This window comes from Ornithodoros turicata, chromosome 5, assembly GCF_037126465.1.
Source record: "Ornithodoros turicata isolate Travis chromosome 5, ASM3712646v1, whole genome shotgun sequence".
Taxonomy (NCBI): domain Eukaryota; kingdom Metazoa; phylum Arthropoda; class Arachnida; order Ixodida; family Argasidae; genus Ornithodoros; species Ornithodoros turicata.
In genome coordinates this window covers 79,975,369-80,002,557 of record NC_088205.1, presented here as the reverse complement: position 1 = coordinate 80,002,557, position 27,189 = coordinate 79,975,369, and the positions used below count along the sequence as shown (strand labels likewise).

General features: G+C 46.3%; 2 protein-coding genes across 3 annotated transcripts; one reads left to right on the top strand and one right to left on the bottom strand.

The window, feature by feature from the left end:
* Positions 1 to 13,067: 13,067 nt before the first annotated feature.
* Positions 13,068 to 16,356, top strand: LOC135396243 (uncharacterized). 2 transcript variants are annotated; one of them, XM_064627270.1, is made up of 6 exons: positions 13,068 to 13,226; positions 13,752 to 13,770; positions 14,633 to 14,754; positions 15,749 to 15,781; positions 15,858 to 15,907; positions 16,251 to 16,356. In XM_064627270.1, exons 1-6 carry the CDS (start codon positions 13,115 to 13,117, stop codon positions 16,272 to 16,274), a joined length of 360 nt encoding a protein of 119 aa, XP_064483340.1. In that variant the 5' UTR covers positions 13,068 to 13,114; the 3' UTR covers positions 16,275 to 16,356. The 2 variants fall into 2 exon arrangements, with proteins under 2 accessions (XP_064483340.1, XP_064483339.1); XM_064627269.1 differs by lacking the exon at positions 16,251 to 16,356 and having other exon boundaries at positions 15,858 to 16,227.
* Positions 16,357 to 16,697: 341 nt separating this feature from the next.
* On the bottom strand, positions 16,698 to 26,604 carry LOC135395959 (glycine receptor subunit alpha-2-like). Its single transcript, XM_064627042.1, has 7 exons — positions 26,406 to 26,604; positions 22,026 to 22,093; positions 21,716 to 21,942; positions 21,066 to 21,148; positions 20,807 to 20,971; positions 17,755 to 18,065; positions 16,698 to 17,003 (listed from the first exon to the last, which is right to left on the bottom strand). The coding sequence occupies exons 1-7, from the start codon at positions 26,602 to 26,604 to the stop codon at positions 16,755 to 16,757; spliced, it is 1,302 nt and encodes a 433-aa protein (XP_064483112.1). The 3' UTR covers positions 16,698 to 16,754.
* Between the last annotated feature and the right edge of the window lie 585 nt (positions 26,605 to 27,189).

Sequence of the window (27,189 nt, the reverse complement as noted above, 5' to 3'; positions counted from 1 at the left end):
ATTGAGGTGGAGACGCGGCCATCGCCAGTTAATTGCTTCCAAGCAGATGTCTATCGCTGACATCCAGCGCTTGAGAAAGGCGCCACCTCGAGGGATCGTAGCGCACTCTGACGATGACGACAACGGTGAACGTCACGCGCATTTAACACCCGCAAACGAACCTGCTTCCATCGTTATATCTGGACTGCGGAAGAACAATGACCCTTCAATTCCAGTGGTACGGAAAGTCCACTGTCATATATACCCAATGAAATGAACGCTATCAGACCTAATAGCTAGTCAGAGAATATAGAGTGTCTCGGTGTATTGTCAATGGGACAAGGCGATCAGCTAAATATGTTGCGACATTTCGTCTCTAGTTAAATGTGAAACGCAATTATTTGCGTCGACGTGAACTTGCACTCCAAGTTTCACAGCAAAGTCGGTAATAGGCGCGCCTCTGACGTCACGACAGGCATCATCTCCTGTGAGGAAGCGCGAAAGAGGTCACGTGCTTACGACTCGACCAATGGGAATGGCCGGAGCTCCGATGTCAGAGCCGGATGAGTACATTCGCAGAATGCGCGGTCCCCCTTCGGTCGGCGCGCTCCACTGCTATACTCAACTGCTTTGCGGGAAGCGACCCCGCAGGACGTGAATCCAATGCATCCAAGAGCCACTCCTCCCGGTCAGGCTGTGGTACATATACCGGCGACACCAACAAATCGCGTTCTTTAAAACGCTTACACAAAACAATTAGTGAATATAAAAGTTCCAAACAGCGGCGTAGCCCGAGGGGGTCCAGACTCCCCCAAATCGTACCGTTGGCATTGCATTTGGGGAGAGGGAAACGAAGGGAATTCCTTCTCCCCCATGTAAAGTCCCCGTAGAACCCCTCCCGCAATATTTTGCTGGCTACTCCACTGCATCTACATCAGGGTTGCGGAGTTGCCACTCCGGGGTTGGAATGATTCCGGAATGATTCCAGATTTATCAGAGACCGGAATGGCATAGAAATGGAGTGGCGGAAACTGTCCTAGGAATGGAATGGAATGGAATGGAATGGTCTGGGTGCCACACGGTCAAGGGCGAAATAACCTTGTCCTTGTGCTTTTTACGTGCTGGGTAATGTCAATCTCCCCTATAGCACTGCTGGGTTAGCTGCTACGGTTACCGGTCCCATTTCTTTTATTGGTGGAGTTAAAGGAATGGAATGGGGTTGCCAAGCCATTCCAGGAGTGGGAATTGGCCATGCCTTTTCATTCCGAGGAATTGAAAGGAATGGAATTATCGCAAATCTCCATTCCTCTGAATGGAATTGGAATGGGAGATCCCATTCGGCAACCCTGATCTACATATAGCAGGTCAACAAATCCCATCTTCGTGCACTGTAAAAAAAAAAAAAAAACGTAGTTTTACGCAAAAGTGACTGCTCTAACTGTGTTGCTGGCATATGTGCCGTAAACTAGTTATTGCAAAAAAAAAAAAAAAAGAATTCGCTTGGAGTGCACAACAAGAACAGCAGCAGATAAATTAATAATGATGAATGGGGAAATTGGTCACATGACGTGCACATTACACAGCTGCCCATAAGCAGATGATTGATTGATTGATTGAAAGAAAGAAAAAAATGGGGAGCCCATAAGCAGAAAGAGAGCCCCTTACATTAAAGGGATACTAAAATGCTAAAGCCAGGTCCGTGACTGCATGCGCGCAGCAAACGGATTTTATGCAGCTTATAGTTTACGGCACATATGGCGGCAACAGAGTTAGCGGTCACTTGTAGAGTAAAATTACGGAAATTTTTCTTACAGCGTGTACGTGAAACATCTCTAAGCCCTAGCAACTCCAACTCAACCTAGAAACAAAAGACGTCGTCGCGTTCCTTCCGAGTCGTCCTTCCTATATACTTCACTCTCCCTCAAACAAACTTTGGCCTCAACTGTCGCGGCAGCTCTGTAATCGAACAAGACCCTCATCACTCTCTATACCATGCTCCACAAACTTTCGCTATAAGAACAAAACTTATTACCTAACATTCCGAAATGCCTCCTCGATCCGTCTCCTAACGTCGCATTAAAAAACAAATAAAATACAAAAAAAATCATTGAGACGACAAAACGGCAAACGCTGCTGTTAAAAGAGATATCTTCCGAAAGCCCGCCAGGCACATTATACGCTATAACCGTTTGAGACATTTTCAAATCCATTTAGAGCGTAAAACTGTCCGTATATACCGCATAGAACGAAGTAAGCGGCAGAAGCCCTAAACGGTCGGCGGACCGGCAATATCCTTAAGCCTAGACGTGCATCTTAGGCATGCGGAATGCGTGCCGAAGGTGCCCGGCTCACTAAAGACTGGGAATTAGGCGGAGAGAATCGTTTTTCGTAAATGCCTTCGCAGTCGTTTCTCGAGAATGGTACGTTTTCTTCAAACTTCTTCCCCGAGAGGAAACACACAGAGAGAGAGAGGACGTCCTTTAAAAAGGCCGCAGGAGCCCTTTCGTCTTCCACGTAGATCCTTCTATTTCTCCGCTCGGAGCTTGAGCCGGTATATTTATCTATACGCATCTTTTCTCCTGTGGAAACAATTACGAGCATGGAAGAAAAGAGATGGGCTGCTTGAAATTGTCGGCGATGCGATTTTTAATAGCGCTCGCTCTCATCATACACCTGTTGTTGATAATGGTGATTGATTGAGCGTACTCAAATAAGTCGAATTATACCTCTAAGACACACGGCACGCTCTAAGGGCCTTTCTGCAAAAGGGGTGCCGAAAATCGCTCGTGGCGCCAGTTATCGTTTGATAAGCGAACCATGAAAACAGCATTCCATTTCGGCGTTATCAGAAGGTTCGCTTGCCAGACGATAACGGGCGCGACGAGCGATTTTCGGCACTCCTTTTCTGAAAAGGCCTTTGGAGCGGCCGTGTGTCTAATACCAGCGCACGTAGCGCCCCCAAGCGTGTGACGTACCAACCTGTCAGAGAGCAATGCATTCAATGCTCTTTGGGAAGTTGTTACGTTACACGCTTAGTGGCGCTACGCGCATGTTCAATGACGATTGGTTTCAATAATCATTGAAAACTGCCCGTGTGACAGGGGTATTAGGTGTTATTTAGCATTATAAAACGACTTACTACCGAAACACGAAACGTATAAAATAAAACTACTCATAAGGTCGGTGTCATCTTTGCATGTTTCCTTCGGGTGCCTGTATTTGTTGAGTCCTGTTGCAGTTATGTGTACAGGTGCTCTGCTCAGTAGCCTATATAAGCCTATAATTCTAACCGTTGACAAGCAAAAGACAAAAATAAAATCAATCACGCAACTGCACTCAAAGATTCAACATGCAATACATGATCATTATGCACTTGTACTAATTTTTGAATGAACTTTTTTAGTGGGTGCTAGCACCGCCAGGCAACTATGGTTATAAGCGGCGTACAAATGTGGACCTACGAACGGAGGACAGTTGGATTTAAGAGACAGGACGCCAAGTATATGCATCCTGGGCCGACTTCAAGGAGACCTATACCGGCGTACGTCTGGAAAGCCTTCCGGAAAGCCCAGAGAAAAAAACCTCAGATGGCACAGCCGGCATATGTGCTCGGCAATTAAAAAAGAAGAAAAAAGAAAAGGAAAACGGCGTCAACCAACACGCATGAAATTGAATATCAAGCATCAGCTTTAAAAAAAAAACAAAAAAACAATCCGCATTTTCTTATTCGCCATATTGTCACTTTAAAAAAATGAAATATTTAATTTTTTCGTCTAAGGCACAAACAGAATCACGGCTGGAAGACACCGAATAGTCCTCACAGCTTCCGACGCCTTTTATACTGCATTCACCTATTCACATCGGCAAAAGCAACGTTTTGAAGGTGCGTGGCCCGATACGATATTCTTTCCACATTCTTTATCAACTCCGCGGCCAGAAAACGCCGTTGCTATAAGAGAATCTACTCAACTGATAAGGGAAAAGTATATCATATACAGACGACGTCCACGAGCAACTGAAAACGCTTCCGTCAGACTGGGACTAATAATTTCTTCCCTATTGTGTCCCATCATCTTCGTGACTTTCTCATGCAAATCTCCGAGAAAATTCGTCCGTCGAAAAAGGCGGCTTTCGATTCCATTGTTCCGTGCGAGTGGAGCTATTGGGAGGGGTTTCCCCTATTTTTCCAAAGAGAAGAGCAATTCAATGCATTAACCCTTTCACCTCGTGTCACTTTTTTATTATATATACTATATATATTTTTAGGACACAGTAAGCGGAATGAGCTTTAGATATGAGGAAGACTTCTGTGGAAGTTCCAAGTCGGCGATGCGGCCCTAATGTGTGACGTCAGGTCATGTGATTGAGCCTTTTGCGGCGGTATACGGTGATGATTTTTGTTCCGTTTCAGTGTTTACGTCACTGCTCGCACGCCCTATGTATTTAAGGAAGGTCTTGAAGAGTGTATCGACGGTTTCTCGTTATGCGTTACAATTTAACTCGAGACCGTACAAACGGTTCTTGCTGTGCATTATGTCAGCGCTACGTCACACCCGTAGGCAAGTAAAAGTAACTATAAGTTACAGGTACGGCTAGCATCTGAAAATAGTACCGAGTAACCACTTTTTTTTTACTCCATGCAATTACGCACAGCTAAGTTAAAGTAAGCTAAGTTACTTTACAAGTACTTTTTAATACGAATCCGAGTGAATGCTGTATTTTACCCCTTGCATCGTCCAAGCACAGGTTACCAGGTTTCAGCACGGAAAATCCAGTTCAGCTCTTGTTCAGACTTGGTCGCTATAACGTTCTAAATAACACCAAATCTGACTAGGGAAGCATAATTCCTTGAGTCTGAGGGAAAACTGCACAAAAGAAAAGACACCCGGACAGGACGACACGGGACACAACTCCGGTCCAAGTTTCCCCTCAAGTGCTTCGAGCCCATTTTTATGCTCTGGCAGGACCGAAATTTTCCTCTTCTAAGCAGCATACAAGGATGGCGCTTACAGAAACGGCAAGACGACGTCTTTCGTATCCCAACCTCATCAACAACAACAACAAATAAGTTAATCATAATGAATGGGGAAATTCGACACGTAAGGTGCGGCCCACTACCCCAAGGCACAATGGGGCAGGATGAGACCAACCTCATCAACAGCAGTAGGACTCTGTGCCATTCTATTCGTTCTGCAGCACATCGTAGGAAACCGTATTTCTTTCTCAATCAAGGGACTAATTAACAGAGATGTTTTAATCAACTTTTTGATTATTGACTTTAGGGAGCACATTGCGATCGCGATATTAAAGCCTGATCTACGCATGGTGCTCCCTGATCTGCATGAGTAAGGTATAGGGTCCTGTGGCTACCACGGGGAAACAACCCATGTCATCAGCACTTCTCCTTCATTTATTGTTGTTGTTGTTGTTCACACGATGCGCTGACTGCGACCGCCTCTCTCCACCCTCACTTAGACATGTACGAGATGAAGAAGCATGCAGAGCCGTAACGATGGGGGGGGGGGGGGGGGGCAGCCGCGCCGGGCGAGGGCAGAGAGCGCGCCGGACGGCAAACCCTGGCAGGTTGTTTGTACAGTATAAAGCGGGAATGAAGATAATTTAAATTTACAATCTCTCTCGGTAGTGGGAATTAGCGTTTTCTTTTCTTTGCTTACAGAGCTTCCGACGGCAGTGAGATGGGGGGGGGGGGGGGGGAGCGCTTCACGTTTACCCTGCCCCGGGCGCAAACTCGCCTGGGGACGGCTCTGGAAGCAAGTACAGCGCATAGTCTTGACGTAACACGCGCGTTGCTGCATCAAAACTGTTCATCAATCCCAGAGCCTCACTGAGGGGACCTTTTAATTTGTCCCGCCAACCTCTGGAAGTTGCACGACAAGACCCTCCCGTTTCTTCTCCAACTTGGCGAACATTGCTTCCCTTTTTTCCCCCCTAACTTTCCCTCTTTTTTTTCTCCCCTTCCAGACTGAGAGCCTTTTTAGTGCTGATCATCGCACCGGACAGGCCACTGTAATTGCGGAAGAAGAGAAAAGAGATAGTCTTGATTAAAGGGGTGGAGCTTTGCCTGAAGCTGACGTATGATTAGGGATTAGGCCTAAAGCGCCTCTTTCCTTTCCCCTTCCCTCGAGGGGAGGAAGGAAAAAAAAAACCTTCGGCGCAGATAATTTTGGCCCCGGTAACAATGAAAGAAAATCTTCTAGTTCTCCCTTTTATGTGTGGCTGGTCTGCAATTTGATTTCTTCGCGTATGCGAGGAGTGGGTGAGGGGGGAGGAAGAACAAGAGGTGTGGGGGAAGTAATTTTAGCAAATGGTGGAGGTGGAGTAGCAGCAATTATTGATTCTGCAATGGAGGAACGGAAGAAACGGAATCGACCAGACGTGAACTGGTTTCGTATTGTTTCTTATTTCTTACCCCGAGAGACATTATTTCTCCAATTGGGGAAACTTGCGCTCTAGGCATTTGTATAAGTATAGTATATCTATTGGAGGGGAAAAAAAGATTCTGAGCAAGGATCAATTCCTCCCTTTTATTTTTCTTTTTTCGCCAACATCAACATCAGCATCTGCGCAAGGAGTTAGCAGAAAATCGAAAAAAATAAAAAAGCGAGACTTTCTTTCTATGCCTTGTACAGGTACGTCGTTTTCATACATGGATAAGTACCCACTATTCGCGAGCGTCGTTGCCATACGACCACGTTAACATGGAACGTATAGATAACGTTTCAGACGCTACAGCAGATTAGAATAACACCTGTTCTCTTTGGCACCAACACTTGTACAACCAGTGACGTAGCCATGCAGACATCCAAGGTAGGGCGGGTGGGCTCGATACGAATACGATTTCCACGATTTCCGTGGGTCGGCTCGAGGCAGCATCCCAAAGACCCCCCGTAACTGTACACCCTACATCGCTTGGTTCGCTATCAAGTACAAAAAAGAAAGAAAGAAAGAAAGAAACTCACATATCAACCTGGGCACCACTCCCAAACGACGACATGACTCTGCATGACTAAAGCGCGCACACACAAAACAAGCGTCACGACCTACAAAACGACGAAAAAAATAAAACCTCGCCGAGCCGAGGACTACAATAAAAGCAAAACACTGCCTTATTTATGACTCCCTGTAAGTCCCCCATCCTCCAAATGTCGCCAGGAGCCCATAGCACCAGCAGGAGCGACACCGGATTTTGACAAAACGCTCTCCATAGAGACCGAAACCACGTAAAGGATCGAACCTACCCCCCCGTTTCCAATGGGGACTGCACAATAAATATCGTCCCCGGACGGAACTAAACATCAACGTTCCTTCCTATTGTTTTCGCAGCACAGTCCGTATACGCCGTTTCTTGTTCTTATGTGCGCAACCGAGCAAGTTTCTCCTCTGCAGCCAACACAGAAGGGGAGAAACCCCGAGGTCGTTCCTGCCACCTGCGTATCTCGGAAAGAAGTTATAGATACAGATGGAGATGTTAGCCGAGGCGGTATATTTCTGTCCACTGGCGAGCTGTGCAACCAGATGCCGCTTTCAAAGTGTAGCAAGCTCGCAGCGGTGCCGCTATTATTTGCTGCACGGTCGTCCGGCCGCTTGTAATGGTATTATTCGCGCGAGCCAGCTGAGATCCAGAGTGCCGCTTCGCGCTTCTTCCATCCAGGCGCTCGCGCTCGCGCTGTGGGGTGGAGTGGGGAGGGAAAGGGAAAAATAGGGTTAGAGTAGCGGGAGTGCGCGCGGGACTTTAGGGAGGCGGTGTCCGACGGTCGCTTGGGAACGATTGCAGGGTGGAAGACACGCGTGTCGTTCGAATGAAGAAGAAAGGGATGTGGTTTAGGGCTAGGGAGGAATAGAAATGTGTGTAACGTGTGTAGAGATAATTTGTAAGAGATGAGACTAGGCTTTGTGCAACCGCCTGTGTCCTAAATTGGCTCCTCTTCCGTGCTTTTTTTTTTAGTTGTGTTTTGTGGATATGGAGGGTTCTGTGGAAACATGTTGTAAATACTGGAAGCTGCGCGCCCCCACGACATGCACGCAGTCCACATGCGCAAAGTGTTAAACCGAAAAGGAAAAAAAAATAAATAACTCGCTTTTAGTACGTTTGGGAAGTGTGAGAAAGTAATGCGGTGAATTACCTTTTTGTTCTTTTGGTGTTTTGGAGAGACGAACGTGACGATGGTAGAGAGACAGCCAAGATTAAGATATTGCTCAAGGTACTCAAGTGCACTTTATCGGAAAGTGAATCCCATGTTCTGAGCCAATCAACAATCACGGTAAAGTGATCGAATGATGTCATCATCACTCAGAAGCGAAACGAGACCGCAAACCTAGCATGCTCACGGTAGAGCAGCTGATCAATTCTGCAGCTCCGTGCTTTTTACGCAACTCACTATCCGGTGGCAAGTAAGCTCCCCCGAAAAAAATAAAATTTGAGTACAAAAGTAAAATCCACAATTACTGTAAAGGCAACCTCGTACTGGTTAAAGAAGGAAGCGTATTTTAAAATCACGCGTCGCAAATGCGACGTTGACGAAACCGCTAACAAAGGCGATTTCATTGTTCTTGTTCACATTTACACTCTCGCAGCTTATGATTATTCAATTAAAAATTTTAAAAGATCGCGAGGGATGCTAAATATGGTGTGAAATACTGTGGCGCGCTCCCTCAGTGTGTGGGTGACTAGGATGCTTTTTTTTTTTTTTTTTTTTTTGCGCAGCCTCATCGACTTGAAGTCTAGTATGGCGTGACTGCGCTAAAATCGTTTCACCAGTCCAGTACCTCGTCAGCGCCGGTACAATGTCTTGCCAAGGTGGCAACAGCGCTGACAGAACTGTCAAAGTGCTGTCACGCGAAATTAGCCAAATCGAGCCAAGACGGCAGCCTCCACGCTCATTGGCGCATTTTGACGTCCATGAAAATACCATCTCGTTCCCCCGCAACGTTGAGGGACTAACGAGCCCTCAACCGGTAATTGGTCCAATAAGGCGTTCCGCACTCGACAATTTTTTTCGTTTCTCGAATTATCTCGTTTTGTTCGTGAGAAAAGTACGAAATCAACTCAACGAAGGTTATGTCTGCCCCTTCCCACTCTTATTCTTCTGGAAAGCTCTCATTTGGCTTTGTTTTGACAGTTTTTCAAATACAGTCATAATGTTACCGTTCCGCAAACGTCGTGTGACATGAAAAATGCGCGACACGTCGTCCGACGGATCGCGACGCAAAGCATTCTGGGACAGGTTCCGACGAAATAGGTTGCCGCGGCAGATCTCTACGACTCGATCGTCGCTTCGTTGGCGGGATGTCGAGCGCAGGTGGTGACGTCACATAACAAGCACCAATGATGATGCTTCTCTCGTAGATGCGTGGGTCCGAGAACAAAATGGCCGGCAGTGCGCGTTCAGAACACAACGAGTGACTGAGTTCGTCGTGTTGCGACGTTGAAAGATAAATGAAATAAGACTCGAGTTGTTCTAGTTTAATGTCTTTTACTATGTAGCTCTGGACACGCTGTTTTAGCAACACGGCGGTCCACAGCGACATGTCGTAGGGTTGTCGACGTCTATGTGACTGCGAATGCAGCATGCCACAAGTCGTGACGCGAAACCGTGCGACTAGTCGCAAGACGTGTCGCGCATTTTGCCGTACATGTGTCTTAAGCGCGGACCCCATAACAAGCGACACGCGACGCGCTGCAGAATTTGTCGCTGTCGCGTCTGGTCATGGCGCGACTTCCTGGTCCATTTGAGCAGCGACATTTAGTCACCGAGAAATGATGTTTTTGGAGAAGCAATGCTTATTTTATTCGAGCTAAGTTGTAAATTGCCATAAATATACCAAAAATAGTATTTCATTCGTCAAAACGAGGAGAAATTGTAATGAGGTTGCTATGTAATATTCGCCGTAACGCAGTGGCGCTGCGGTTGAAGTACCCAACGCCCTGCCCACTTCTTCGTCTGCTAGTTTTGTTGGTTGCCCTCTCCACCCTCTCCCTTGCCCACGCGTTCAGTTCTTGTTTCACACCGCCAAATCTAGCTGGTTTTCTCAAACAACAGGCAACGAACTCAGCGACATGCTACAAATATCTACTGGGAGTAGATGCAGAAATATTGAGCCGCGACAAAGCTTTTTTGACGCTCGTGTGGCGGCAGTGACGTCGATTTTGTTGCTTCTCGCGTGTATCTGCCGCGTGTCGCTTGTTATGGGATTCGGGCTTTACCCTTAAACGATAACGAAGACGTGCTTGTGACAACACAGCACTGATATTGTATCAAGTGTTACGACGAATCACAAGCGAAAGTAGGGTGTGTTGGTCAGAATTCATGGTGGTGTAGGGAAAGCGAGAAAAGGGTCGAGGAAAACGCAACACAAACAAGACACGAGTTAAGATCAGCTCCCGCGCAACATTGGTTAAGATTGATCTTTCCACGGCGAGACTGGGAGTCCGAGTGGAACCCGGGTCACCATAACTACTGCCATATAGCTCGAACTAACGCCAGTATAGGCAACGACCGCACTCTATAGACCATTTTACTGTTCACAAACAAGAGGCGCCATCATGCAGAGTTGTACACGTTACTCGGAAAAAGTAATTGATTACAATTACTGTTACTACTGCGCGAAAAGTAATTCTTTACCTTTACAAATTACTTCATCGAAAATGTAATACGTTACCGATCAGAAATGTAACGCGTTACTTTTTTCCGTTACTTTTAAATTGTGGGCCATAGCAAAGCCAACAAGCCTGCAGTGAATGCAACTATGCAGCTCTTGTTGCAAATTCTAAAATGAGACACCAACGTATATGGTAAGTGAAATTCGCAAATACATTTGAAAGCAACATACAACACACATACACGCGTTTATTACAGATTTGTTTGCTGAAAAGGGTTGCCATTGTTGAAAGAAGGTTAAAAAAGTAATCGATTACTCAGTAATTGATTACCGAAAATTGCAATCAGATTACTTGGAAAATTACTTGCTCAAAAAATTAACTGATTACGTTAAAAATTACTGAGAAAAGTAACTGATTACTAGTAACGCAATTACTAGTAACGCGTTACGTACAACTCTGGCGCCATGAGGCGTATGCGCGGGGTTGGTGCGGGCAAAACACGCTGAACGCAGCCGTGCGAATGCTTTCCGCCAAGTGCGACATCGGCTGTGTTGCACTGCTACACCGCTCCCTACTCTACTGTCCTTTTCCGCAATACCCGAAATAATTTAGAGCACTGATGGAACGAGACAAGTGTTGCTACAAGATGAAGTTGTTTATGAATGGCGATACGACATGGCGATCTCTTTGCGCTGCACATCGACAACTGGACAGCCCAGCCACTAAACATGCTGCCGATCACAATCGCATTGTAATTCATCTCCGAGCCAGTTCACTGCTGATACTGCGCAACCGTACAAGTCACTTCAGTCTGGTCGAGGCGCGTTTCTGAAAACGGCGCTGATTTGCTACAGTGCGCAGATTCGTGTTATCGTCGTTTATTTCTACGCGGGTATCTTGAGTGAATCTCACGAAGGCGATGTCAGGGAATCTTTCAGTTTAACTGATCAGAACGATTCCAATACACAAAAACGATCCACAATCAAACGATTTCTTCGTTTTGCGTTGAGTGGAAACTGATGAAAAGTGATTTCGCCGCCATTTCCCCATCGAATTGTGTACCCGAAGGATACGCGGCTTTGCGGCATGCCGACTTTGCATGAAAACGATCACTCCAATGGCTCCAATTGATTGCTGTTTGGCCCACACCAAGCAGACGATCTGCTGACTGCATCGCCACCGCAAGCCGTGACGTCACGCGCGGAAATTGGTTTACATCCAGTACGAATATCGCACGTGCTGCATCGCGTGCAGACAAACCCGCGCGAAAAGAAAACGCCATTTTCAGCATAATCCGTTCAATACATCGTACATACCCTCCCTATTATTTTTCTTCATCAACATCAACATCATACATACTAACTTCAAAACAGGGTGCAACAGGATACGAAATGGCCACGGCGTAATAACCCGCAGAACCGGGCCTTCTGCGGTTGCGAAATATGCTTATTGAAGCTTCCTGTAACGTTGCACTGCTATACAATGGAACTACGGGAATGTCACTAATCTAAACGAACGCATCTCGATATTTTCGAAATAACAGAGAGGGGGCTCATATGAAGCCTGCGTTGTTTCGAATGGTAACGGCGGTATTTCGTAATACTAGATGTCTGCCATAAATGTTGCTCGAGATGAAGAGCTCCTGCGGTAGATGCAGAAACAAGGGGACAGGGATCGAGGTCGAGAAGGATACCTAGTTTTTTTTTTCTGGAGAGGCTTTTTCTTCAACTGCCATATTACTCAACCGATATGACATTGCGAAATATATCATTTTCAGAATCTTACTTAACTTATGCGGTTGAAAGGTACGTGTTTCAGATTGCATTCTGGCAAAATAATGGACCTCCATGCGACGCGGAAGGTACACAAGATTAAGGTTTAGTTCGAAGAAATATGACACAAAGATGTATGGACGTATGTTAAAACCTCTTGTATCATATTGTTTTTGTCAAATAAATCTGAAACCTGAAAGATGAGCGCAATTTGGATCCCGAATGGCAACATTGGTGCTCCATTAGTGCCACATCACATCATCATCATCATCACTTTCGCAATTTCGAAACCGCACATCCTGCAACGCGGGTCGGACAGATGCGTCAAATTCAAATCACACAAAAAATATTTCGTAAGGGAATCTCTGCATGTCTTTGGCCCGGTTTCACCAACGCCGATTAACATTTGAGCCAAGATCTACTTGGATTTAAGTTGGATTTAACGCTTAAATCTGCTTCACTAGAGGGAGTTATTGTCACTGAAACATTCATCACGTCACCAACTAACGTTTGTAAAACGAATTTGTGTTAATTTCAAGTTTTAGCAACCCTTAATCTCGGTTCGAAGTTAAGCACCGTCGGTGAAACCGGGCCTTTATCTTCCGATACCCCTCGATTTAATTCGATCTAAACCGCCAAGAGGAATTCATCGACATCGCCACTAGGACAATCGAATCATCATCATAATCATTTGCGCGTGCAACGCCTTCCTTCGTCGGCTACATCCGCTGAGTGGCTGGTGATGACGCCTGAGGGCACCCGAACACCAGGAACCGAAACTACACGTGCCACTAGGTTTGCGACTCCACGCACTCCAGGCACCACTCCCTCATTGCTGAGGTTCGAGCTCCCAGGTAGGAGGTATAGGGAGAGAGTTCCTGTCTCTCCAACCTGTTATAACCCGACAGAAATACCAGTTTAAATCTCCCATATCCTTATACCCTAGTCAGACGGCAAGCCTAAGGCCGTTAGCGGAACGGAGATAACAGGTGAAGGTAGCCGCCGTTCCGCTAACTGCCTTTTGTCGTCTGACTTGGGTATATGCGTTTAGGAGACGAATTTTGTGTCTCCAATGTCGCGTCTGCTAGTGGATACGTCATTCCGAAACGGAAAGTGGATATTTGTTTCGCATCTCGTAAACTATGAGACTACTCTTGACGAAAGATTGCACCTGACATCTGCACGTATAGCTCATCACAGTTGGGCACTGTTCCCTTAATAAGTGGACGGTCCCGTCGATATTCACTTTCAGGTTTGCTTAATCGTTTTTAACGGTAATGAACGACGAACAATTTGAACGTGTATCGTGACCTGTATCAAGGTCATCAAGGGGGAGCTCGCGAAGCATACACTGATTGGACCTCTCTGTTGACTTTCAGAGAAACCAGGGAAGAGGGTGTAAGTACACATGTCGATAAGTATCCTTTTTCCTTTCTTTATATACCGTTCTGAAATTTAATGTTCCACTTTATCCATTGCTGGTTTCAATCTGGCTGGTGCCCTGTATCGGCTAATGCTGTATATTTCGCTAGAGGGACATTGACTGACGATATCAGTATGGCCATCCTTTTTGTTGGAAATAGAAACACCAAATGGATTTCGATTAGAGTACGCAAACAATTCTCCTGACGTCGAACGTCTCCACGTGTCAATGCCGTGTTCTAGGAGCTGGGTACGTCGTACCTTGATTTTTGCAACTGATTGCGCCGACATAACGGCATAACGGGGTACGGGTGACGTACATCAGCGGCTGGTGACGTGAGCGAAACAAGTTGCAGCTAGGGGTACGCCAGCCCCATGCATATCTCAATGGCGCTCTTTCTGCAATGCATCAGTAATATTGTTCAGTGCTTTATCCTGGACGTAGCTTTCTCTGAGTCCATTCCGGCAGGATCGAATTCCGTTAAGGTTTCTCTGGCATTTCCGGCGGACGCCATCTGCCCCTGTCTCGAGATCATTCCTGCTGCCTGTCTTTCATATCTCCACCTCGGCACATCACTCATGGGACAGTTGATCCGCGATGTACTTCTGTAATGTACCACTACACATGGTCTTCTACGAGCGAACGGAACTGCTGTATAGACGCTGCTTTTTGCCGCTAAAGTAGCAGCAAGCCTTAATGCTTCTGTTTTTTGCGGAGGTCCAGTATCTTTTTTTTTTTTCGTTTCTGTGTCGAATAATAATAGCACTATTATGATAGTAGCAATATACATAATATTGTACCTCGTCGCATTTAAGTACCTCTTGAAAACCAACGCAGCCGCTTCGACGATTCTAATGTGAAACCATTCGACGTCCGTAAAGAGGTCACCTGCTACCTGCTCATCGTTGCGGCAATGGTGTCTTTCATCATCGCAGCACTAGTTCTCACCAAGGGGCCCAGTGAGTATTTCCGCATGATCTGCACGATCCTACTTTTTTTCTTTTTTTTTTCATGCGTGAGTCACGTGACTACGACGTTTCGATTAAAGAATTGCAGTTCACGAAAAGGTACAAGCAGCGGGGTTCGAACCCACTCTTCTCGATTTGCAGTCTGAGACGCCAAAGGATTCATCGCACCCGCATTTCACAATAGGTGATAGGCGTGAAATATTTTCTTACGGTACCACTCGCACGTATAGCCAGGTGTAGCCTTTCAATAACACGTGTAGCGTTTTTGGCGGGAACATTTTTGTATAGCCGTGAGATTAATTTTTGCCATTTTACCGTTCGTGTCATTGCGCCAGATGAGAGATCAAAGGTGCGCTAGCAGCGGCAAAGAATGAGGGCGCACAAGCAAAGAAGTGTCTGCACGCTCAAAGAACGCAAATCTCATTGAATGTACACAGGCCCACTATAGAGACGGGAGCACCTCGATATTCCCGGTTGCGAAATCCCCGATCTAGATCTGGAAGAAAAGTCATGGAGAATGCGCAATTGCTTTGTAACATGGTATGCAGTAGTTAAAAACAGGGTATCACTATTTAAGCACCCAAATACGCGGGTTTTCGATGTCTGTCCAAGTCGTTTTAGCGAACGAAAGCCGAACTTTAGCGGCCGTTATAGGCTTAGTAGGGCAGACACGACGGAACAGCATGGTTAGTTTATTATTAAGTTAGTTCAAGTTCGGTGTTTGCATTGCGATGGCCAGGTTAGTCTAAGTTGGCTGGTGGCAGTTTCCCGCGCGCGGCTGTACATTTTATAGCCAAATAACGTTTATTTCCGGTAGTTTATTTTGCAGCGGGGATTTCGGTCACTTTATTTCGAGGTACACCCATAGAGACCAGTTTATTGTGTGCGATGTCGGGCCTTGTCAGTTTTGTCAAATGGGCGGACCAAGACTACAAGAGGCCTGACTCAAATTCAATAATTACGCTGGTTTCGTTTTCTGTGTCAGGGTTGTCTACAACAGAGAAGCCAAGTGGCACTCGTAAGGATCACATTGAACGAATAATGGAGTGGTTAGTGCAGTGTATTTTCTAACGTCGTTTGCTGTGTTATTCCAGCATTCATCAACGTATCAAGAACCCCGTTGAATTTCACCAATATTTCTATAGTAAGTAGCCTAGCCATACCAATGCCACCGAGGCTGGGCGAGGTCTGCTCGTTGGTCGATCTGATGTATCGTTAGCTAGCAGTTCCCGTATCACTGCCATCCTTCTAGACGCGGTAGCCATGTGAACAAGCTGCCTTCCTGTCAGCAGACGACAAAATCGCTAAGCAAGGCTGCAAAGCGCGATGCAAGAGATTGCAATGCAATCGTCTGCAAGCGAGCGCTTACGCCGCCCTGTGAATCGCGGACGATACCTAGCAGACGACACGTTGCGACTCCCTTGATCTAGGTGGCGCTAGCACAGTCGCTATATTACCACCTCATTCTATTTGTGTTTATTTTCCAGGCGGAAGCAGATGCCGTGGAATGACGAAGTTGCAATTTGTCCTCACGTGTGACACGATATCACTCATTTTGTCTATAATGCATAAATAAATTTACTTCTGAAACGAGCGCAGGCCCGCTAGCGGCTCCTGGAGTTATAGTCGTCGATGTATCGAACGTCAAGTGCACCTCGTCGCTAGCAGATGACGCAGATGGCGCAATGGTTGGTTTGCCGCGCGCTGGGTGGCGGTGGAAGCCTGCCGCTAAAAACTTGATTTTCTGAGCAGTGTCCCGGGACGTCCCACTCTTTCATGGGCCTGGCTTTCGTGTGCATTACGGTGTATTCAACAGCTGATGTTGAAATGAAGTCGTTATAGTCCTCATTTCGATACTGGCAGCCCACAGGGTTCCCAACAAGGCAGTATCCCTCTCTCAGCATAGAATTTCTATGAGAGAGTGTATACTTGGATATAATGCATTAACAACTTGTTTATTATCACCAAACACTGGCGCAGACGAATTTCTATTATAATTCTTCTTGATTCGAAGCCTCGACGTTGGCGAAATGCCCGAACACCAGGAGGTGCGAACCAAAGCCGATGCCGTATGCCGCTACCCAAAAAAAGAATATCAGAGGAAACAGCGTCTTGCAAGCGTCATCCACTTCTGATGGCGTTACGGTCATCAAGAATTTCGTCGACAGCGCCGGCGAAGCAGTCACGTCGCTGGCGCTCAAATTCGGGTTCCAAGCAGGTTGCCAGTTAGCCAGGCCCTCCTGGATACACGAGGGGCGTGATGCGAAATAAAATTCGTAAGCGGCCAAGTCGTGTACTCTCTCCTCATTATGGTAATGATGGTGTTACGATAAGTATGCGTCGTCTCCGGCGATACGCTGTAACCCCGTATGTCCACGTGAAATGGGAGGGAAAGCGTTAAAATCATGCCAGCATGTTTTCCCTCCGTACAACGGCGTCATGTGGGAAAGCCAACCATCTGCTTTTATTTGCTCACACCGCTTATCAGTGCGTAGTGGCAAAGCCAACTTTCATTTTGTACCCTGTAGCAAATCCAACCATTCATAAGTCAGCGGTGGTCAGTGGTTCCTAGATTAATTTGTCCCTCTCAGGGTTCTTTAACGTGCACTACCGAATTTAAACCTCGCGGAAGACGGCGTGTCTAAGGAACTTGTACCCTGCGTATGCGTAACTATATGGTCGAAATCATGTAGAACTGACAATTATTTAAATCTACCCGTCGGTACCTCTACCACATGCCGGTTAGGTCACATGCCGAGGTTAAAAAAAATCGCCATAGGCATATACTACCAAATAATAATACACACAAATAACACAATAATATAGTGTCGTGTCATCCCTCCTCTGTCCATTTCTCGGGTTCCAAATTTTTTCACCACGTACCAGCTGGCCTGCACACTTGCCCTTTTGCCAACACAACGATATGTGTAATTGTATTCCAGATCCAAAATGCATGCGATTGGTCCCATAATCCCAGATATCCAGACTCACCATTTTCAATATGACGAGAAATTCCACGAGCGAAGCAGTGACGAATAGGTAGCAGATGATATACCACAGGTCCGTGGACACGACACTGTGGTCATGGCGGCCAATCACCACCTGCGAAGACTGCTGGAAGGATATTAACACGAAGCACAAGGAACACAGCAGTACACGAAAGTGTACTTGTTTCGGGTCCCGCCAGAAGCCAATCCAAGACAAGACGACGGTGATAATGCTCGGTGTGTAGATTTTCATCAAGGCGCCAGTCAGGAGGCGCCTCATGCGTACACGTACGACGAGGCGTGTTCGGCGCCGCCCTGGTGTAAAGCAATCGAAACAGTGAATTGGCGACAAATTCGAAGATCTGGTGCAAAGGTGGAGTTAAGGGGGTTGAGACGAGTCATATCCCGCGTTATCCCAGATAAGCGTAAAAAACGGTTCTTTGCAGCAATGTGAACCTGCCTTGAAAGCCTTACAGTGGAAAGAGTAACAGAAGCGGAGAAAATGGGTACAGCGAATACCGAAACTGATGCGACACTGACGTCACAGCGCATGAGGAGTCACGTGCTTACGGCTGCCAATAGTAATGGACGCAACTCTCTGAGTTCTCTGACGTCGGCGCTTTGCTCGGGAGTGCGTTGGAGGGCTTGTATCTCGCTAAGTACGACGCGTAGAAGAATAATAATTTTTTCTTCGGTATTCTAGCCCTTGTCCCAACTTGTCCCAACCCCTTTAAGGGGACACTAAAATGCAAAAAAACTACTTGTTTCTAAAATGAAAATCCGTGTTTAATTCGTATAAGGCAAGCAAATTTTGTTCACACGGCGCTACCGTTTAGAAAGAAAAACGCAACGAAAACAAAGCCGTCTTTGGCGGCAACCAATGGTATCCCCAGGAAACAATGATTGGCTGCATCCAATCAGACAGCAGGAGAAACGTGCGCGTGCCTATCGTGTGCCTTGTGGATTAGGAACGGGTCTGGTCGTAGTGTTGTGTACATGCGCGTCATATGATACGCAGTGTGCATTTTTTCAATACCGGTTTACCTACAACAGTAATCACAAATGTTCTAGTGACAACAATTATCTTCACGTCCTTCGGACAGCGACACCGCTCCACTTCGTAAGTCGCGCTATTTTTTTCGTCGGAAGTGCTCCATCGCGTGGCACGCGCAGCATGAGCTAAAAGCGCCCGATGTATACCAGATGCACGAGCTAAAGCACGACGTTCACTGCCGAGGCAAGAAGAGAGTCCGATATAATTGTGATTGTAGCTTCGTAACGTAAGCTTTAAATTACGACCGCGAGTGCGAAATTAACATAGCGCGTAACGAACTTGTGCGAACATATTAGTGCCCCCTTAAGAAGTACGCAGCTCGAGTTGGTTAAGGAGAATATGTACAGGGTGTGTGCAGAAAAACGTGACCCGCATTTAGGCACATAGCTTGTTGCCTACCTAGCTAACGAACTTCCGGGGCCGCACGATGGCGCATTTATGCGTGCGAAATCTGTAGAAAAATTGTGGAAGCCATACCTAGCTTAAAAAATAAACGGAACAACGAAAACTTCGGCTTCCGTGCATCAGAATAGGGCAACATGGTGGACAACATGGTGTATGTGAAAGGGCAACACGGTGCACGTAGGAGAGTTGTGTTCAAGTACCGCTAGGGGAGCTATCGGTGCATAAATCGAAACGATGTCCCACATGGATGCTCATCGGCAGTACCCCTAGCGGTGCCTGCACATAACTCTCATGAGACTGAAATGCACTACCACGCATTGTCATGACCGCCCTATTCTAATGCATGGAAGCCCATGTTTTCGCGCTCTGTTTATTTTTTTACGCTGAGTATGGCTTCCAGGATTTTTTTGTAGCTTTCGCACGCATAAATACGCCGTCGTGCGCCACCGGAAGTTCCTTGGCTAAGTAGACAACGAGTTACATGTAAAAATGCGGGTCATGTTTTCCTGCACACACCCTGTATTTCAACTGCTGGGGCGAATTTGAGTAGGTACGTGTGTTCAGAGGAATTACCCGATTAATTCGTTTTGGAACTGCATGCGACACACTTGTCTGACCTATCTTCTGTGTCGCTTCCTGGACTATAAGCGGGAAAGCGCGCATAGCCACAGTGAGCTCCCTTATGATTCATAGCCTGTAGGGAATACTAGAGGACACGTTGTATCCTAAGCAGTACTCGTGTTCTTGCGTTCAATTTCGTTTTATTTAACGCAACAACCAACCTCTAGCTTTAGCGTGGCAAGCGAACGTTATCAAAACGGCCGAAGTTTCTATCTTACCATAAGCACAAAACCGACTCTTTTCTAAACAGACAGTCGGGCTACAGTGAGTTTTAACAATGTACGCTGGGTGACATCAGAAAATCACGTCGTCAGCAAGCCGAGTCGGGATACGCCACCTCGTAGAGTTCTTCCTTTCCGTTCTCCATTAGTCCATGTCTGCAAAGCCCACATCGCCGCAGTTGCGCCGCGGTACTACGCGGCCCGCTTTGAGAGACGACTCGAGCATACTTCCCCACCAACGGCCATATTTTTAAACGATCTTCGACTCGAACCTCCACTCGAGCTGCTCCTTGAGACCGGATTCTTGTTTTAAAACATCGACCTTGTCTCGAAACCGAGCGGAGGAAATCCTTCGTGTTTTCCTCGAGCACTAAAACGGGCAACTCTAGTCACTAAATAAGCTACGCTTCAGAGTATCGACATTGAGCCGCCATGTTGTTTCGGATGACCTTCAGCGCCATCCATTTATCGCTGTTCGAAGTGTTGTCTTCTTCCACTGCTGAACTTCACCTTCATCTATTTCTACTGCCAAAATAGAGGTGGGGCTGGAGGTCATCCGAAACAACATGGCGGCTCTTTTTGCCTCAGTGTCGATACTCTGAAGCGTAGCTTATTTAGTGACTCTAGGCAACTCTAGGGCTTCCTTCCTCCACTCGCGGGAGCCGAGGTTGGGAGCCGCAGAGTTGAGGGTCATTTAAGAATACGGCTGCAAGGGTCCCATAGTTCGCGAGATCCAACCCATGCTTATATCTTACCGCTACGAAGATTGTCAACGACCGACAGAGGCAATATGTAAGACAGCGCAAAGCTTCCCATGCCGTCGTCAGCGGGGCTCCAGAAGATGCTCTGCTCGGAGACTCGAAACGGGCTCCTCTCGTCGCCAATCCAGCGCAGGATAGACTGGCGGTCATCACTGCCAACTGCGAATTAACCACCGCCCATGTCCTCAGCCGTTGTATTTAGACGCATAGCTGCTATGTGCGGAAAGAGGTTTGATCAAGGCGTGCGACGTACCGTTAACGATCGCCATGTCGCAGATATGCACGTCGAAAGGGTAGAAGAACATGTCCATTTTGCAGTACAGCGAGACGTAGATGCTGCGAGATAAGATAAAGAATAACGACCTATCGTTACGCACATCCAGCTGACGGGGTCACAGTGCGACATTGAAATGCTGACCATATCATAGCACCAGCCTACAGTACTAGATACTCTTGTCATGTGATATAGGGATCGTCACCGCTAGTTTCCCGGCTGAATTCGTTGCTGAAGTTCTTTACATGCTACAAGGCTAGTTTCGGTTCTGAAGCTGCCTACATGCTACAAGGCTAGTTTCGGTTCTGAAGTGGTCTACATGCTACAAGGCTAGTTTCGGTTCTGAAGTTGTCTACATGCTACAAGACTAGTTTCGTTTCTCACGTTGTCTGCATTCTACCAGGCTAGTTTCGGTTCTGAAGTTATCTACATGCTACAAGGCTAGTTTCGGAATTTCTAGATAGATGTGTCCGTAGGGCCAGTAGCGTGCCAAATGGACCCCCAAAGTAACCTATATGTAGAGCTCTGTGAATGACCTTCTCAGGAAACATGACAGCAGCTGAAACTTGTCTCCTATCCACATGGAAATTGCCCCGCGCTTTTTTCCCTGGTGCACAAAGAGATTTTACCTGAACGTAAGAGTGATCCTGAGGTCGGACGACACGTGTGCTTGAATGCCTTCTGCACTGTTGAGCTCCACTATTTGAGCTACCGGAACAAGAGAGATGGATGGCTTCCAGATGAGGCTGACTATATCCTGAGCGACGCGGACGCTCTGGTGCGCCCCCAACAAATGAGACAGGTTCAAGCGTGCGTCGTGCCACGAGTACTCGATCAGACCGGTAAATGTCAGCCGCTTATGCAAATAGAAGACAACCACAACTGAGCTAGATTTCTGAGGCTTCACGATTATACGCTTTATGGAATCGTAGAGTTTACCTGCTTTTCGGTGCATAAACCTATGGTACTGCTGAGGAAGAGCTGGAAGAAGATCACCGTAGGATCACCTACGGAAAGGGAAGAGATGGTTATGGCAAGAAGACTTCCATGTGGGGTGGGTGGGGTGACATGTCACGGAGGGGTCCGTGATCAACCCAAAGTACGTCTAAGACAGGAAGAATGACACGTGTGAAGTAAATAGATGGAATCGGGAGATAAGCGCGAGATAAGCGCCCACAAGAAATGTGCGCTTTGGAACGGCAGTTAAAATGTGACAACAAGGAGATTATCTTAGGCGTATTTCGCAGCGTGCCAGCCGTATAGCTCGGCGTTTCGGGCCTTAAAAACTCACGATCACAATCATCTGATAAGGCGTGAGTTCGGGCCCTGCCACGAACTCACGTGAAGGTCGACATGGCGTATCGGTGAGCTCGATCATGCCGCATATTAGTGCACTCACCGGATAACATCACATTTGTAAACAGAGCAGGTATGACCTTATCTGGTGAGTACGCTAACATCCGGAATGATCGAGCTCGCCGATACGGCATGTTGACCTTAACGTGAGTTCGTAGCAGGGCCCGAACTCACGCCTTATCAGATGATTGTGATCCGGAGTTTCGAGGGGCCCGAAATGCCGAGCTATGGACTGCCAGCAGAGTCCACATCACACAACATCACATATTTATGAATGATGCCATGGTGAATAATGTCGGCGATGGCCATCATAAGTAAGCTTGCCGGCCTATCGATAATACATCGCTCGATAATACTTCGCTGTGGCTTAGAGCATTGGCACCGCCAGTCGAAGATATCATAAGTAAGCTCTTGAGTAACTTCTAACTTCTTTTTCGACAAATCAATCAATCATTCAATCAACCTTTAGGTGGTACTCAAGACACTACTGTATTGGTTGCATGTCGGAAAAGAAAAGAGACGCAATGCGTTACTTCGTAGCTAATTTGCCGTCTACATTTTACCGATATAGTACACTCTGACGTATATATTGTCGATACCATATACATTCTGCACATCACAGCACATACTTGTGAGGCAGAGTCATTATTTGTCAAGGAGACCACGGATCTCATGGAATGTAACTGTTCTGAGGGTGGAACATGCAAATGGAAACATTTCATTATTTTTCTCCGGAGTTTCGTTTCGCTCTTGCTACCATGAAATTTTCGGTATGGTTTTCGTGACTGCATGACTTCTAGGCGACCTGTCAGAAAAGAAGTCGACAGGAAACAATCAACAGGTCATCAAGGTCTTGTTTGCGGACGTGAGATGCTTTACTAGAACGCTTCCGGGATGTCCCGTAGCCAGGGCATTCAGTAACGTTTTTTGAACATTTTGTGAACGTGACAGTGGCGTCGCTCATGATCTCAGTTGTCTCGCGACGTAAACCCCTAATCATTATTACCTGAATGTGACACCAACGACTCATGTAACCATAGATCCGGTGATCAGGAGGGTCCAGGTTCAACCCCTGGCGCTTGTACTTATTGGCTTTCTCGTGAATTACTTGTAAACCATATATATCTTCGCTGCAGGCCGGCGGCAGGAGGTTTTGAGAGTTAATTTTGGTTCGCAATATGAAGGGTTCAGCTGAGAGCACCGGCACCAATAGCTTCCGATGTTACTTGAGGTAGAAGACAATATGTGACGTTTTTGGCAAGAAGATGCAATGTAGAGTGGCTACAGGCTAGGTATGGGTTCGAGTAGGTCATGCTAAGATGTCTATTTTCTTATCTATCGCGCACTCTGAAACTGTAGATATAACGGCAGATGAAAGATGAAAGTCACTGAAAAGGTTAGCCAGCTGTAGGGATCGAACCCACATCTTCTGAATTACCGGTCCAGGGCTCTACCAATTGAGCTAAGCTAACACGCCTCTCCAGCGACTTTCGGGGTGCGTCATCTGAAGGGACGACAAACCAGCCACACACTCTCACTCACCCTCCTTTCACTCTTACATATTTGCTCACTCATACACACATTCATACGACGGAAATCGACGCAAGCGGCACCTGTTGAACAAGAGATAAACTGATGTTCTGAGGCTGGAACAACATACAAGGGACAGATACAAACAAAGCCTCAAATTGCCTAAGAAATCAACGATGAAAGATGAAAGTCACTGAAAAGGTTAGCCAGCTGTAGGGATCGAACCCACATCTTCTGAATTACCTGGTATCTGGTAGAGCCCTGGACCGGTAATTCAGAAGATGTGGGTTCGATCCCTACAGCTGGCTAACCTTTTCAGTCACTTTCATCTTTCATCGTTGATTTCTTAGGCAATTTGAGGCTTTGTTTGTATCTGTCCCTTGTATGTTGTTCCAGCCTCAGAACATCAGTTTATCTCTTGTATAATGGCAGTGTTGTGTTTGCTATGGCATAGCAAGCAGTTTTAGGAAAGATGGAACCGAAGGTGTCTGCAGCTCAGCCCACCAGAAACTGGACGTGAAGTGTAGGAAATAATAATAATAATAATAATAATTAATTAATTATTCCTACTCTGCCACAACCACATGGGATCAAAAGACAACTACCCAGCTTTCGCACAAACAAATTTAAGGGTATGGTACTCTTGTTTTTTCCCTCTATGGTAGGAAGCGAACATGAGTATGGAGAAACATCCGTCTCGTACTTGATTTCGTCTAAAGAACATAAATTACGACTTCGGATTCCAACAGTCAACGTAAAAAATATATAAAAAATGTGGCTGATTTTAGGAAAAGGTTCAAATAACTCTTATTTAATAAATATAGAAACAATACAAGTATACTGAAGAATCAATCATGAGTAACGAAGGGAGAGTAAAGAAGTGGGGGGGGGGGAACTTGTTATCTTGGGATTCAAAACAAAATATCGATTGGATGGCACGGAAATCGAGAAAGCGTACGGCGCTCCGTAGTTTATACAGCCGTGATTCATATTCAGTGTATCGCATATTTTTTTTGCCTCGTCATTTCTAAGGGGAAACGAGATTCCTATTCAGATGCTAACAATGTTTACAGGCGCAAGATACGAGACTGGTAATGCATCCCAAGCAGCAAAATGCACTGAAAGTCGAGTGCAATAGGGGTGGACGGGTAGATGAAAGGCCTTGAACAGATTCATGAAACTAGAGAACATTGATAAGACACATACCGTCCACCCCTAATGCACTCGACTTCCAGTACATTTTGCTTCTTGGGTGGGTACGAAGGAAAACTGGAGCGAAGTTGGTATTTGATTCCGTAACGCACTCGTTGCGTTCTGCCGACGTTAGTTTGACAAATGATAGCCTGGAAGTCGTCGTTCGTGAGCAGTTTACAAGTACTCGGCGTTGGTGACCCACACGGTGAAGAGAGGATGTAATATGTGTCAGTGAGCGGCAGGAGGTAAAAAAAGGGAGAAGTTAAATATCGAGGGACCCGACGCGAGAAAAAATCTCTCGCTGCTAATTCACTTTTTAAACTTTCTTCACTGTCTCAGTACTCCTCTCACGTCACTTCTGCCACTTTTACCTCCCTATATCTCCTACCTCCAGCGCACTTCTCTTACTTCTTAATTCATCTCACTCGTCCTTTCACTACCCACTTTATCACTTCTCGCCATATCCCCCTCCCGCTCCTCTCATTATCCCCTCTCCTTTCATATTTAACTTACGGAATCAAATGGCAACTTCGCTCGTACGCATTATCCGTCTCGTTATCTTGCACTTGTAAACATTGTTAGCAATCGAAGATGAATCCCGATACCTAAGCGGTGTTGCCTCTTCAGTAAACATGGCGGACCATCTTGAACAAGCTGGAGACAAAATATGTCTACGACACATATGTCTCACATATACGACTCTTTTTTCTTTCCTTCGTTATTTGTTCCTCTTTCAGTGTATACTGTTTTCTTTATATGTATAAGTATTTAAGTACAGCGAACCCTCGTTATTATGACCATGGTCGTTTCCCAAAAATTTTAGTCATAATGTGGAATTGTCATATTAACGGGGGGATTTGCAGAGGTTTCACAGCACTGTTCCCCGAGAGTATGGTCGTCAAGCGCGTATGTCATATTATCGGGGGTCATATTAACGAGGGTTCACTGTATATAAGTATAAGTATATAAGTATTTATAAGTACAGTGAACCCTCGTTATTATGACCATGGTCGTTCCCGAAAATTTTGGTCATAATGCGGAATGGTCATATTAACGGGGAAGATTTGCAGAGCTTTCACTGCATTGTTCCCCCGAAGTATGGTCGTAAAACGCGTATGTCGGATTATCGGGGGTCACATTAACGAGGGTTCACTGTACATATATTTATACTTGTTTTCTTTTGTTAAAAAAGCCCAGTGGTCCCGGTAACGAACTACATCCTAGAAAAGAATGGCTTGCCTTCTGAAGCGTCGGAGAGAGACGGCGAACTGTACCGATTATAGTCTGGAGGGAAAATGTCGCACGCCGGGTCTGGTGCGCGACACACCGAAGCCTGTCGTCGTCCCGCAGTGTGTTCAAACGCTGAACCCCCGACAGAGCCGCAGAGCACGGCTAACACGAGGAGCCCAACACAAACCTCCGTTTCGCGGAGAGCCATTCTAATACAATTCTAGGAAAGAAAACTCCCGACGACGACAAAGCGTCTTCTTCTTCCTCTTCCTTTCTGAGGGAAGTTGGCCACGGTTAGGATGTATGGCACCAGGATTGGATTGGATTGGATTGGATTTCCTCTTATTATACGTTTTTTCATACATAATACTGAGATAATACAGGGTTGCGGAGTTGCCACTCCGGAGTTGGAATGATTCCGGAATCATTCCAGATTTAGCAGAGCCCGGAATGGAATTGGAATGGAATGGCAGAAACTGGTCCTAGGAATGGGAATGGAATGGTCTGGGTGCACCGGTGGCAGTTTTGGTTTCAACGTGCTGGTTTCTGCCTTCGCACCCTCTGCACCGCACCTGCACAGGGGTCAAGAGTGAAATAACCTCGTCTTTCTGCTTTCTCCGTGCTTGGTAATGTCAATCTCCTCTAGCATTGCTGGACTTGCCAGTATGGTTACCGGCGGTCCTTTTCTTTTATTGACGGAATTAACTGAATGGAATTTGGTTGCCAAGCCATTCCAGGAGTGGGAACTGACCATACCTTTTCATTCCGAGGAATTGAGAGGAATAGAATTATC

Excerpts from the sequence above, each read along its gene's own strand:
- LOC135396243 (XM_064627269.1), top strand. The coding sequence starts at position 13,115 with ATGACGCCTGAGGGCACCCGAACACCAGGAACCGAAACTACACGTGCC. Across the intron at positions 14,755-15,748 it reads AGTTCTCACCAAGGGGCCCA|GGTTGTCTACAACAGAGAAG; the intron begins GTGAGTATTTCC and ends TTTCTGTGTCAG. Across the intron at positions 15,782-15,857 it reads AGAGAAGCCAAGTGGCACTC|CATTCATCAACGTATCAAGA; the intron begins GTAAGGATCACA and ends GTGTTATTCCAG.
- LOC135395959 (XM_064627042.1), bottom strand. The coding sequence starts at position 26,604 with ATGGCTCTCCGCGAAACGGAGGTTTGTGTTGGGCTCCTCGTGTTAGCC. Across the intron at positions 21,149-21,715 it reads AGGATCACTCTTACGTTCAG|CATCTACGTCTCGCTGTACT; the intron begins GTAAAATCTCTT and ends CTTATCTCGCAG. Across the intron at positions 18,066-20,806 it reads CGTTGACAATCTTCGTAGCG|GGCGGCGCCGAACACGCCTC; the intron begins GTAAGATATAAG and ends GCTTTACACCAG.